The sequence below is a fragment of the Cebus imitator genome, unplaced genomic scaffold (genome assembly GCF_001604975.1).
Source record: "Cebus imitator isolate Cc_AM_T3 unplaced genomic scaffold, Cebus_imitator-1.0 Scaffold38, whole genome shotgun sequence".
In the NCBI taxonomy this organism is placed as follows: Eukaryota; Metazoa; Chordata; class Mammalia; order Primates; family Cebidae; genus Cebus; species Cebus imitator.
In genome coordinates, this window is record NW_016107353.1 from 5,118,052 (window position 1) to 5,133,014 (window position 14,963).

The window sequence follows — 14,963 nt, forward strand, 5'->3', positions numbered from 1 at the left end:
TTTCATCTATATAAAATATGCAAAAAGGCAAGGAAGTTCTGAAGTAATTGCAATTTTAAATAGTGGTCAAGGAAGGCTCCTTCAAGAAGGTCTCATTTGAGCCAAAGAATCAAGGAGAAGAGGTAGTACCCATGCAGAGAGATACCTACGCAAAGAGCATTCTAAGCAAAAGGAGTATTAAATGGGAGGGGAAAACTGAAGAGAAAAATATACCTGCTGTACTTGGAGAAATAATTTGTTTGCATGCTGATGGTAAAATCTAGCAGAAAGAGGGGTATGATAATCCTGGAGAAAGTGAGAATTGCTGGTTTCCTTGAGTGAGTGAGAGCAAATTGAATCTAGGGCACAGTGGAGAGATCACCCTTAGACAGGACTTTAAACAGTATATACTAACAGGAGAGAAGGAGCTTACATAGGCCAAATACAAGAATTTGGGTGGAGTGATGGTAGAAAATTGTAGATCTCTTTGATTGTTTCTATTTTCTTAATTAAAAAAAAGAAGCAAAGCTATTCACAGAGATTAAGAATGTTGGAGAGGGTGTCAGAAATAGATGTCAACATAAAAATATGCAATAGTCATTTAGGAGAATGGGAGAAAAAATGGGATTAGACAAACAATAGTGGGAATGTCAGGCAGAAGTATAATCGTCCATTTGAAATTATTTGTCACTAAAGTAAGGCTAGTCATGGTGGATATGTGTCTTCTCCAGCCACATTCAGTTTCACGGGTAAGGGAGCAAAATAATGGAGAATTTATTCTCACCGGGATTGTTTTGTCTAATACCTGTAATAAAGCAAGAGAGGGGTGAGGGAGCTGACTGTGGATGTAAGATGGTGATTATAATGACAGAGTATGGAATTTAACCTGGCAGGGATGAAATTGAAGACACAAAGGGAATGAAAGGCTGGGAGAGAGAGCATTAGGATCAATGGTCTGCAGACACTGGGAAAGACAAAGATTACTGGATTCAGTTGAATGGCACTGGGGTAAAAGACAAGAGTAGGATTGGTGGTTAGAGAGTGGGATCATTGAAATCATCGAGGGTCGCAGTGAAGGTGACAAGTTTCAGAGCATGCACATGAGCATTAGTGTCAGAGGAGAGTGGAGGACAAGACCATAGACAGAGAAGAGGTCAAGGCACTGGAAGGCCAGGGATTTGAAAATACTATTGCTGTGAATATTGAAATGACCGGGAACTGTGGCAGGAGTAATAGTGGAGAAGGTGACCATGAGCTGGGAGCTAAAACCTTCAAGGAATAAGGGGAGAGAGTAGATACTAGAAGATGGATACCAGCAGAATTGGTAAGGATTGACACCTTCTGATAGCATGTGATGTAAAACTAGGCAACTGAGCCTTCTCTTATTCTCTTTTCCTCAGCCTACTACAATCTGGCTTCTTCTCCCATTAATCTGTTGACAATAACTTGAAAGGATGATAGCAAATCCCTAAGAGAATGGCACTAGTTGCATTAAAAAGTGTGATAAGTGATATTCAAAGTAGACGTTTCTTCCAATAGAATCTTGGGGAAAAGCCTAATGGAAACCAATGTGCACAAAAAGGCAAATCTTGTATGATAGCAATCATATGTGGAATCCAAAAAAGGTCATCTTAGGGAAGTCGAGAGTAGAATACTGGCTACTAGAGGCTGGGGAAGGGAGGGACAATCGGAGATGGAGAAAGATTAGTTAAAGGGAACAGAACACAGAGAGACAGGAGGAATAAAGGCATCCTTCATTTTAACCTCCACCCTAAATCTGTCACTCCTCCATCCATATTTCTTGTTACAATAAGCAGCACCACCATTCATTTCTAATCCAGGGGCTAACTCTTGATTGCTTTCTTCTCACCACCAACCTTAAGAAAGGAAGAAACCAAAATCCAACACATGAGCGACTATTCATTCCGTCTCCAATATCTTTGTTAATTGTCCACTTTATCAATTCAGTCAGGGCTGTCATCAAACCTCACTTGGATGTCAGCAAAAGTCCCCTGACTAGTCTCCCCTGTCCATTATTGCCCTAATCTAGTCTCCATAGTATACACAGATTTATATGTTTAAAATGTGATTGTCATTCCCCTCTAAAAAATCTTACAATGGCGTAACATCTCAATTCAAGATAAGGAAATGAGTTCTTCACATTCCCTGTACACGGTACACATCGCCTGCAATTTCTTCGACACAGAGAGAGAGCAGGCATTTCATTAGCTGACCGTCCCACACACATTCTTGCAAAGAGGAAACGTCAAGCAGGGTGTTTGGAGCTGTTACACGATGTAACAGCTGCCGTCATCCACAGCCTTTGTCTGGAAGCGCAGGGACTCGCACGTGGGATCCGTTGGAAGCCCAAGCAGTGTCCAGCTCTGCTGCCGCACCTGGGTCCGCAAGGTGGGCTCTGCGAGCGAAACTCGCTAGAAACAATGCAAATGGGAGTAAACATGACCTCGCCCATTAAGGGGAAGCTGTGGTCAAAAGCATTTTGTCCCGGAACCCCGCAGTCCTCCCCATATTCTGGGCGCGGAGCACAGCGATTGGTCACTCCTATTTTCGCTGAGCTTCTCCTATTTCAATTTTCTTCGAGATCAAATCTGCTTTCTAGATGTGCTTGGAGAGGATGGGTGCCTCTTCTCCGAGAAGCCCAGAGCCTGTGGAGCCGCCGGCGCCCCGTCTCCCCTTCTGCTGCAGAGGAACCCCGCTGGCGGTTGTGGTGCTGCTCGCGCTGCCGGTGGCCTGGGGTGAGACGCGGGCGGGCGTGGGGAGGCACTCGGGCGGACCAGGCACCCGGGGCGCCACAGGGAACTCGCGCTCTGCGCTGTGCGCCCGGGTCCGAAGGCAGCGCGATGGGTGGGCTGAGCGCGCGACCAGGCAGGGCGGCGGGTCTGGGATCCTTCTGCACACTGGAGACTCTCGCTGCTTCTGGGTAAGCGTGGAGTTCCCATGTGCAGGGACTTAAGTCGTGCCCAGCGCAGAGGAAGGCGCAGATGCTGAGCGCGTGCGGCACGGAGGTCCTTGCCTTTGCGTATTCACAGCCTAGGCTGTTTATAGCCGAGTATGGCATTGATCCTAGCGAAAGGGGACGTGGGGATCCGACAAACCTGACTTCTGGTCCTAGAAACTTAACTGTGCGGCAAGTCAGCACACCTAAGCCTGTTTGCTCTCCTGTAAAATGGGGACACTGATATCTCTACATTGCGGAGTTGCTGCCTCAATGACATAAAGTCTGTCGAGTGTCTAACTCAGGGCCTTGCCCGAGTCCATTTCTCTCCTCCGACCATTACCTCTTCACTTTGCTTCCAATGGTGTTCAGACAAGGAGTCCTAGGGATACAGGTATTACCTGAAAAATGGCCTGCATGGGACTGTCCTCATCACTCACCCCAAGCCAGCACCGCCAACATCACCATGCACCTGACTGACAGCCTACTTTAAGACAGAGCCATGCCCGGCACTTGGGAGTTAGAAGAGCAAGGGAAGCCCCGGAACACACAATGTAACAGCTGCAGTTAGAAGGGAACAATAGATATGTTTACAGTTTACATTTTTAGTGATGTGTTTAGTACAAAATAAAGCCTATTATAACTACTATGGAAATTCTGAAACCACATCTCTTCCTTTTTCTTAACTTCAGGTAGGTAAACATCTTCAATTTGAACCCTTCTATTGTTATTTTGGGGGCTCCCCAGAAGTCTTCTTGGTTGCTTAGACTCACTGGAAACATGTCATTTGAAAGGACAGTATTGTCTGTTTTTGTCTAGCCTCTTCCTGACAACTCAGCGTTCACCCTTCTCTGCCATTAGACGTTTTGCATTTATTATTTGAGTGTTCCTTCTTCTCTAAAAGAGTAAGGAAAAAAGAAAACCAAATTTCCCAGAAGAGTTGTTATTAATATTTGATCTCCTTAGACACCAGAAAGTACCCTGTCCGGTGAAGAGATATGATAAAGCTTATAATTTTATTTTTAGGAGAGAAGCAGGCCCAGTAAGTTAAGCAATCGGTTGTCGATGCTTAGGAATTTGTATCATCCTTGTGAGTACTGGCCCTCTTCTTACTAGAATTTTGTTTCAGTTTGCTTATGATGATTAAGTTACCATTATAAACAATCCCAGACACTGTTAATTGCAAACAAAAAAATTTACTGAGGCTATCACAATAACCTCCAGATGTGAAACAGCCTAAACTACCTATATATTTTGTTGCTGAAGTAATTTAAATTTTAAAATGCTGATGGATGCGTCCATTGTGCACGTCCTTTGGAATTTAAAAGAAGTGTAAGAGAAAGAGCTATGCACCCAATGTGTATCCATATAGAAATAGGTGGTGGAGTTTTATGAAATCTACTTATTAGGAAGCCAACATTCTAGTTTTTCCAGACTCTGTTACTTACCAACTGGGATCTTGGATCCAGCAAGTTAAGTCACATGACTGACCTTCAGTGTCCGTGTGTATAAAATGAGCATAACTGACAGCCTGATATCTGAGAGGGGTATTGTGAAAATCAGGTGGGGAGTGCATGTGACAGTGTTTTGTAATCTGAAAACCCCATGCATGTCTGAGAAGCGATGACTAAGAAATCATGCAAGACCGCAGGATCACTGAAAAGAGAGAAATCTCAGCTCCTATGATCAGAAAAGGGTGAGGGAAAGGTGTATGGCTTTACTAGTGCTTAAAGATTGAATCCAGAATCAGGTCGCAAAGGACAGTTCATGGGGATATTTATTTCTGTATAAAAATAGCAGAGGAATTAGGATAGTTTTGTTATTATAAGTTACACTACTCATGAAGTGGCATAGGCTATTTGAAAGAGGACTTAGATTAGCTGCAAATAGATATGCAAATGTGAGACAACCAATGGAAAAAGTGGGAAAAAAGTACAATTTATATGCTACTAAGGAAGAGAAAATTGTATCATATAAAATGCTCAGTTAAAATAATAAGAGGGTCAGGTATGGTGGCTCACGCCCATAATCCCCAGCACTTTGGAAGGCTGAAGTGGGAGGATCACCTGAGGTCAGGAGTTCAAGACCAGCCGGACCAATGTAGTGAAATCCTGTCTCCACAAAAATACAAAAATTAGCCAGGCATGATGGCAGGTGCCTTTAATCCCAGCTACTCAGGAGGCTGAGACAGGAGAATCACTTGAACCTAGGAGGCAGAGGTGGTAGTAAGCCAAGATCACACCATTGCACTCCAGCCTCGGCAACAGAGCGAGACTCTATCTCAAAAAAAAAGAAAGAAACAAACAAACAAACAAAACAAAAATAAATAAATAAAGGACAGGAAAAGAATGAAAGACAAAAAAATAGGAACAGAGAACAAGAGAACAAAGTCAACAAATAGAAATCAGTAACAAACCAACCATATCAGCAATCATTTTGAGTGTCAATGATCTAAATGCACCAATTGAAACAGATCATCAGAGTGAATTAAGAAACAAGACCCAACTGTATATTGTATACAATAAGCCCATTTTAAATATAGCCAATATATATATAAAGTAAATGGGTAGACAAAGATACATGATGCTAATACTAGTCACAGAAAGCAGGCATAGCTGTGTTTATTTCAAGCACAGCAGACTTCAGATCAAGGAAAATTATTAGGGATAAAGAGGGGCATCATATAATGATAAAGGGGCCAAGAAAACCTGACAATATCTAATATGTTTGCACCTGACAAAGAAACAAAATATGTGAGGCAAAACCGATGGAATTTCAAGGAGAAATAGATAAATTTACTAATCATAATTCTACATCTAGATTTTTTGGTTTCATCAAGTTCTATTATATCTTTCTAATATCAGAAAAGATAAAGGTGCTGGAGTTTCTTTATCAGAAATGGGCAGATTCAGCAGGCAGAAAATCAGTAAGGACATACTTGAACTCAACAGCACCATCAATCCACTTGGATATAATTGACGTATATAGATGACTTCATCCAACAACAGCAGAAGACATATTCTCCAGCTCACCTTCATGTGGATAGAGCGCATTCTGAGCCATAAAAATAGTACACTAAGCTTTACCAGGCAGTGTTTAACATAGGGTGGACTCTGGCGCCCTCACCTGGTCCTCATGTAGGGTCTCGTTTGGTTATCCCTGCAAGGTAAAGGTGCAAGATAAAAGAAGGGAAGTTCCAATTTGCTTTCCCTGCTTTGTGATGTATTTTGGTTTACATGTGCTCAGATGAATAGATGCTTTATTTGTATTATCTATTTTTATCTAAAATAAGGTTCACATTTGAATCGTTAACATTAAAATTGTCCTACACAAAAATACTGGGTGGAGATCACTATAATAAAACCAAGTCCAGAAAACAAGAAAATGGCAGAGTTGACCATCCCTCTCACCCTCCCTGCAAAGACACATGTATATACATTTTTTGTCAGAGGCATTAAGAGGAAGAAATGCTGTCAATGTAATCACAACCGATCAAAACTTGACAAAACCAAAAAATCTAGAAAGTATCATGAAGACAGTTGAAATAAGCTTTACATTCACTGTTGTGAACACAGAAACTCACTGTGACTGTTCCTTGTCCCTTTATATGTTAGATGTTGTGTTGTCAAGATGATTAACAAAGCACTTAAAATGTTTATTATATTTCAAAAATTTATATTGAGGCATATAATTTATATATTTATGTGCATATAAATTTATAACTTTATATTTTTTGAAAGTGCATGCTCTTTTTTTTTTTTTTTTTTTTTTGAGACAGAGTCTTGCTCTATCTCCAGGCTGGAGTGCAGTGGCGCAATCCGCCTCACTGCAACTTCCGTTTTCTGGCTTCAAGCGCTTCTCCTGCCTCAGCCTCCCGAGTAGCTGGGACAACAGGCACGCACCACCACTCCCGGCTAAGTTTTTGTACTTTTAGTAGAGACGAGTTTTCACCAATTTTGGGCAGGATGGTCTCGATCTCCTGACCTTGTGATCCTCCCGCCTCGGCCTCCCAAAGTGCTGGGATTACAGGCGTGAGACACCGCACCTGGCCATGCATGCTCTTTTTTTAGACTGATAGAGGAGACTAAGCAAAGCAAGTTCAAGTATATTTCTTAAAGAATATGCAGAATGGAGAGCAGAGTGTATTTCAAGTTGACAGCTCATACTTGAACAAATATGAAAGTGATGATGTGTTAATCGTGCATATAACACAGAATAAATTAACTTGCTTTGAATGAAAGATCTGAAACCAGAATGCATGAAAGTGGGCTGAGTCATACACGACAAAGCCCAAAATGAGATAACAATATAAACCCTCTAAAAAGGCTAAAATGGAAAAGATTGACCAAGCCAAGTGTTGGTGATAAGGTAGAGTGACTGGAATTATAATATATTGCTATTTGGCAGGTAAAATTATAACATTAACTTTAGGAAGTTCAACAGTTTCTTAAAACCTTAGACACACACCTGTCATATTACTCAGCATTTTACTCTTAGGTTTTTACCCAAGAGAAATGAAGTCATATATCCACACAAAAACTTGCACATGAATATTCATAGCAGTTTAGTTTGTAATCATTAACAGTGGAAACAATCCAAATGTCCCTCAACAACTGAATGGATAAAGTAAATTAAAATATATTTATACAATTGAATATTACTCAGCAACAAAAGGAAACCATTTCTATACGCGCAGCAAAACCTAGATGGATCTCTAATTATGCTGTGTGAAGGCTAAACCATAAAAAACCCACCTGAGTTATTTCACTTACACGATAGGATATAAAGGAAGTGATTTAGGTTATATGAAATTTTAGAAAGTTAAATCAATCTGTAGGAAGAAAAAATAGGATGGAGGTTGCCTAGAGAAGGAAGTGGACGTTTGGATGGATTACAGAAGGACATGAGGGAATTCTGTGGAAGTGAAAAGTATGATGGAAATGTTTGTTGTCTTCATTTTGGCGATGGTTTCACAGTACATATATGTGTTATAAGTAATCAAATTGTACACTTAGATACTCATCAATCATTGTATGTGATATATCTTAATAAAACTATAAAAACTTTTAAAAATCATGGTAGGTCTTGAGTTTATGGAGTTTATATGAATACATTTATCGCAGGAACTAGCCTCAAATTGAGGGATTGGTAATAAAGGAGGGAAAGGAAACTAGATCAAGCTTTCTTTGTTGAAGTCTCATATATTCCTTTTTTGAGCTGTTATATAACTTTGCATTTTATTATTACCTATACTGTTCTTTTACTACTATGTAAGTAAGAATATAAGTTAATTAAAGGGAAGGAATTTCTTTCCAAGAATGGTTCATCCAGTTTGCTTTGTTGCTTTAGATCTCGTTCTATCCTCTTGCTGTGAGCTTTGCTGTGATGTTTACCCTTTCTCAATACAACTTTTGGCACCGGGAGCTCCACTTGGAATCTCTTCATTGTCCATCATCAATGGATAAGACAAATGTCAAAACTGTTTCATCCCACATATCAACTCTAAGAAAGGCGAATGCATTCATACCACTGAAAATCACAGGAACTATTCTATTCAGTGTTTCTTTTTTTTCCCCAGTGGTCCTCAAAGTGCTGTTATCTATCAAAATCAACTGTGAAAAATTTTAAAAATATAAACTCCTGGGCTCTAACACAGACCCACTAAATCAGAGATTCTGGTGACATAGCTTTGATTCTTGTTGTTTTTTTTTTTTTTAAGATTTATACGTAATTCTTCTTTGGTTGTTCATTACAACAAATATGCATTAAGTGCTTATAATTGAGTGGACTAGGTATTAATTTAGAGGTACAACAAATGTGTCATCTCTTGCCCTTAAATTATGCATATATCTATTGAGAAAAATACAAACTTCTAAAAGCACACAAAGTTAAAGAAGCACAAATTATAATAACAAACTATTGATATGAAAGGAAAAGCAAAGGGTCTGACTAGAAATTATTATAGGGTGGGGTAGAGGGAAGTAGTTTAGATTCCAAATCCCTAAGAGGGTCGGGGAAGGCTTCAGACAAGATTGGGCACATTCAGAGTGGCATGGCCATAGGCAGGCCAGGGAAGGCTTTGATAAGAAAGTGGTATTTTAGCAGACACCTGGAGGAAAAATAGAAGTCAGAGTAAAGATAAAAGTTCATCACACACAAAGGAATGTCATAGACAGGGGAAAATGTGTGTCTTCAGGAAACTGAAAAAGGGGAAAGGGCCACACCTTGGTGAGGGGACTGAGTGGCACTACATGAAGCAAGAAACATAGACAAGGGCATCCTTGCTTAGCAACTGCTGGCTTAAGAAAGCAAATGTGCAATGACAGATACAGGCTGTCTGAGGGAAAAATAAGTAAGAAATAGGAGCTTTCTTGGAGCATCATCCTTTGCTTCAGTAGAAAGCGCAGAGTAGACTTCCAATTCTGATGAAAGCTATTGTCAACAGGGAAAAGGCAACCTTAGGAAGCCTCTGTCAGGGGTTCCGTGGACACTATGATAGAGCTCATGAGATGCAGACAGCAAGTGCTAGGCTGAATTGGGGGCACATTCACTCCAGAGAGCTATGAGGTCACCAGTCACTGAGGTCATCCAGTACATTTCCAACAAAATAGGCTCATTCCAAACTAGCTCTGCAAATGAGCAGAAAATAAACTCTTGGAAGCAAAGCAAGCACACCCACTTTAGCAGAATAATTGAATTTAACACTTAGCATTCCTCTTCTTTTCTAAAAGTAATAATCATAAGTACAATTTATGAAGTGCTTTCTGTGTATGTGAGAGCATATACTACCTTTGACCCTCCCTGCAAATCTGTTAGGAAAATATTATCATTCCCTTTGTGAAGATGAAATGGAGGCTCAGCAAGATTAAGCAGGTTGCTTAAGATCTCATAGCCACTAAGTAGTCAACATTGGGTTCAAGGCCAGGCATCTATGAACCCAACATTTTTAACACTATATATCATTCTCTTTTTGTATAAATTTTATATTGCTGCTGTAACAAATTTCCACAAACTGAATGACTTAAGACAACAAAAATGTATTCTCTTACAGTTCTGGAGGCCAAGACCTAAAATAGATCCATAGGGCTGTGTTCCTTCTGGAGGCTCCAGGGGCTTTCTTTCTCTTTCCAGCTTCCAGGGGCTGCCTCCATCCTTTGGCTCATGGCCTCCTTCCTCTACCTTCCAGGCCAACAGCGTAGCATTTTCAAATATCCTTCTTCTGTCTGCTTTAACCCTCTTGTCCCCCTTTTATAAGGACCTTATAAAGACCCACCTAAATAAGGCCCACCTAGATAACCCAGGATAATCTGCCCATTTCAAGATTCTTAATCACATCTGCAAAGCCCTTTTACCATTACAGGCAACATTCACAGGCTTCAGGGATCAGGACATGGATATCTTTGAGAGGTCATTACCCAGCCTACCACACCTTTCCACATAGATTCTCAAAGTTTTAGCTGAGCCTAGTGACGGAGTTCATTACCATTAGGGTCCAGTTGTGTAGCAAGTGCTTCCTTTAAGAGAAAAGGTGAAAGTTGTCCACTTAATAAAGAAAGAAAAAAATTGTATGTTGAAGTTGCTAAGATCCAAGGTAAGAAGGAACCTTCTGTCAATGAAATTGTGAAGAAGGAAAAAGAAATCTGTGCTAGTTTTGCTGTCACACTTCAAACTGCAAAAGTTACAACCACAGTGCATGTTAAGTGCTTAGTTAAGAGGGGAAAGGCATTAAATTTGTGGGTGGAAGATGTGAACAGAAATGTGTTCTAATTGATAGTGATCAGGTTTGGTACTATCTGAGATTTCAGGTATCCATGATGTCTTGGAACATGTCCCCCACAGATGAGGGGGTGACTACTGTACATTTAAAATAAGCATTTATATATTGGTGATTGAATCTCCCATCTTATTATTGGTTTTTTATTTGTCCCACAAATAAAGCAAACAAAGTAAAGTTTTAGGCAAGATTCATTTCTGGAGCTAGAGATATTCTATTATGGAAAAGAAGATTGCTCTACCATAAAATATAGCAATTTAAAGTTTTATAATCCCAATAACCTCAAAATATATAAAGTAAAAGATGGACATTATAAAAAGAAATAGACAAATGTACAATGAATAAAATATTTTAACACAACTCACTTAGTATCTGGTAAAACAAGTAGTCCCCCCAAAATCAGTAAGTATCTAGAAGATCTGAATAAATACGAACTGATTGGATTCACTGACAGATGTGTTTGGCTTTCTGTCCCCACCCAAATCTTATGTTGAATTGTAATCCCCAGTGTTTGAGGCAGGGCCTCGCAGGAGGGGCCTGGATCAAGGGGGTGGTTTCTAATGTTTTAGCACCACCCAGCTTGTGCCGTCTGGTGATAGAGTTCTTATCAGAGCTGGCTGCTTAAAAGTATGTGGCACCTTCCTCTTCACTCTTTTACTCTGCTTTGGCCATGTTAAGACCATGCTTGCTTCCCCTTCACCTTCCCATGATTGTAAGTTTCCTGAGGCCTCCCTTGTCATGCTTCCTGTATGGCCTGCAGAACTGTGAGTCAATTAAACCTCTTATCTTTATAAATCACCCAGTCTCAGGTAGTTATTTACAGCAGTGAAAGAACTGACTAATACACTGACACACCCACAGCACTATACTACTACTGCAGTACACACATATTTTATGAGTGCACATGCTGCTGTTACTACAGTTGGCCATATGCTGTGCCATAAAACAAGCCTCGCTCAATTTCAAAACAAAAATGGATAATAAATATACAGCTGAAATTCCTCAAATGTTTGTAAATTATGAAAAACGCTTCTAAATAAACCATGAGTCAATGAAAAAATCACAATAGAAACTATCAAATATTTTAAACTAAAAAAAGAAAATACAACACATCAAAACTTGTAACATGCAGCTAAATCTATGCTTAGAATAAAAATAATCTGATGCTCATTTTAGAACTATGACAAGACAAAAAATTGCTTAAATCTCAGTAATCATCTTAAGAAATTATTTTTTAAAGGACTGAACAGCAAGTAAATTTAAAGAAAGCAGCAGTAACAATCAAATAAAAATAAGAGCAAAATAAAACCAAAAGTTGGTTCTTTTAAGTCTAATAAAATTGACCTCTGGCCTCAATCTACTCTTCGTAATTTGAATTAATGAGCAGAAGATGTTGGAAGGAACAGAAATAAAAACAAAACAAAACAAATAAAGAGAGATTTCCAAAACTAAAGTAAAATGCTATTTTTTTCAACAGATATATCCTCTTGATTACATACTGTTTGACTCTAAATGCGATTTTTGTTGCTTTAAGTTAAATCTACAAGGCTGTAAGGGGCCTAGCTGAATCTAGTATTTAATTTGAAATGTCTATGAAAAAATACAAGCTTTTTTATGGTAAAGTATAGCTTTAATTGTTGAGCTTTGATTGTTCACTCTTTGTGCTGAGGATTGACTTGGCAACAGATTTCCAACATTGGTGACTACTGCTGAGGGCCAAAGAGGAGGCGTGTAGTCCCGCTGGATCTGAGTGCCCACTGAGCATGAGGGTGGATGGTAAAATGCATGAGTGCCTCTTGTTACAAGAAAGTGTGAGAAATGAGGGTGGGAGAGACAAAGCCACAGCACAGGCACTTGCTGATTAACTAAAATTTGAAGCTGTGAAATTGCAGCTACCCCTTTAGTGAAAGAGGATATAAATGGCTTAGTTGCCTTCAAACTAGCAGAGATTTTTTAAATGGAGGGATGCTGATTTTTTTTTAAAAGAATCCATTTGTAAGCTACCTGTTAAAGCAGGGGTCCTCAACCCCTGGGCCATGGGCCAGTAGTGGCCTGTGGCCTGTTAGGAACTGGGCAGCCCAGTATGAGGTGAGTGGCCAAACATTAATGCCTGAGCTCCACTTCCTGTCAGATCAGCGGCAGTGTTCGATTCTTATAGGAGTGCAAACCATACTGTGAACTGTGCATAAGAAGGATCTAGGTTGCGTGTTCCCTATAAGAATCTAATGCCTGATGATCTGAGTAGAACCGTTTGAAATCCATTGCCATGTACCTTCCATTCATGGAAAAATTGTCTTCCACCAAACCAGTCCCAGGTGCCAAAAAGGTTGGGGACCACTGTTCTAAAGAAATCAATCTCTTTGCTATTATTATTATTGCTAAGATGGAGTCTTGCTCTGTCACCCAGGCTGGAGTACACAATTTTGGCTCACTGTGACCTCTGCCTCCTGGGTTCAAGTGATTCTCCTGCCTCAGCCTCTCAAGTAGCTGGGACTACAGGCACACACAATCATACTCTGCTAATTTGTTGTATTTTTAGTAGAGATAGGGTTTCACCATGTTGATCAGGTGGGCTTGAACTCCTGACCTCAAGTGATTCACCCACCTTGGCCTCCCAAGTGCTGGAATTACAGGCATGAGCCACCATGCCCAGCCCCACTGGCTATTATTGAAGTGTTCCTTTTCTTTTTCGATCACATCTATGAAGTATATTGGAGAAAAAGAAGAAATAGAATGGGAATTTCGACAGAGCATGGTGACTCACTCCAACACTTTGGGAGGCTCTGGTGAGTGGATCACCTGAAGTCAGGAGTTAAGACCAGCTTGGCCAACATGGTAAAACCCTGTTTCTACTAAAAATACAAAAATTAGCCTGGTGTGGTGGTGGGCACCTGTAATCCCACATACTCGGGAAGCTGAGGCAGGGAGAATTGCTTGAACCCAGGAGGTGGAGGTTTCAGTGAGCCAAGATCACATCACTGCACTCCAGCCTAGGTGATAGAACCAGCCTCCATCTCAAAAAAGAAAAAAAAGCATGGTGATTTCTCCACTAACTTCGATGCTGCTGTGGTCTTGATCTCCAGGTCAATGCAATGCCCCTGAATCGCTTCCATTTGCCAAGCCTATCAACCCAACTGATGAGTCTCAGTTTCCCATTGGGACATATTTAAAGTACAAATGCCTCCCCGGTTATTACGGAAGACCGTTTTCTATCGTCTGCCTAAAAAACTCAGTCTGGACAAGTGCTACAGACAGCTGCAGACGTAAGTAACTCTGGAGTGGGCACCCCTCTGTTAGTCACACATCTGTAAGATCTGATTCAGTTTGTTCAAATTTTGTAACTGAGTTACATATGATAATTAGTTTACCAGGGTACAATAAATATGAGAATAATTCTTGTAGATCATACCTTGTTACCGCTTTGAGTTCCTGGCACCTTCTTTACAAGTTTATTTCGTGAGAAACAGCTATCGCAGGATATGATCAAGGGAAAATCCCCATTCACTGGGGGTCTCCCAGTTTCATGACTAAAATGAAGTAATGAATGACTTGGGACAAGAAAAAGAAGTGGATTAAATAACCAAAAGATGAGACAAACTTGGGCTTTGAGATCTTTGGATTATACCAGTTGAATTGAATTGCAGATGGTAACAAAGAAAATTTACATTTTTCTGGGAGGTATAATATGGGGATGAAAGAAATCTGAAGGGAAGTTTTTTTGAAAGGGAGCTGATCCTGAAGGCAGTCTGGTGAGTTTCCTAAAGGTGGCAAAAATCTATGGAACCATCATAACTGTGTGTATTTATCAATAAGCTACAGGCAGGTTGAGACCTGATATACTAAAAAAATAGTTTACTGTGCTTGGCTCCAAAATTCTGTTTCTTCTTGTAGGTAGATCATGTCGTAATCCTCCAGAACCTGTGAATGGCATGGTGCATGTGATCAAAGACATCATGTTTGGATCCCAAATTAATTATTCTTGTAATAAAGGGTGAGTTGGTAGCAACATCTCTTGGTTCAAGAGTTCTAGCACAGCCATACTGCCTTCTAGTCACATCTCAGAAAGGACAACTAAGCTATTAACATCTTCTCTTCAAAGGCTTGAACACAAGTGTTTAGCTCCTAACTGAAATGAGCAAAGGTATGACAAGATCGGGGGAAAATCATCCGTATCCTTGCTGGAAACCAAGGCAGTGCATATATGAAAAGGGCGGCATTCGTTGTGTGGGAAGGAAGAAAATGGGGGAAGATTAC

The 14,963-nt window shown here is 40.2% G+C and overlaps 1 protein-coding gene across 1 annotated transcript in view; it reads left to right on the plus strand.

Annotated features, from left to right (window-relative positions):
* The first annotated feature begins 2,451 nt into the window (after nucleotides 1-2,451).
* CR1 (complement C3b/C4b receptor 1 (Knops blood group)) overlaps nucleotides 2,452-14,963 on the plus strand; it is a 182,812-nt gene continuing 170,300 nt past the window's right edge. The window contains exons 1-3 of the mRNA XM_037737442.1: nucleotides 2,452-2,735; nucleotides 13,793-13,972; nucleotides 14,601-14,700. Of these exons, the coding sequence (XP_037593370.1) occupies nucleotides 2,600-2,735; nucleotides 13,793-13,972; nucleotides 14,601-14,700 (416 nt within the window). The 5' untranslated portion in view covers nucleotides 2,452-2,599. The remainder of the gene's footprint in view (nucleotides 2,736-13,792; nucleotides 13,973-14,600; nucleotides 14,701-14,963) is intronic.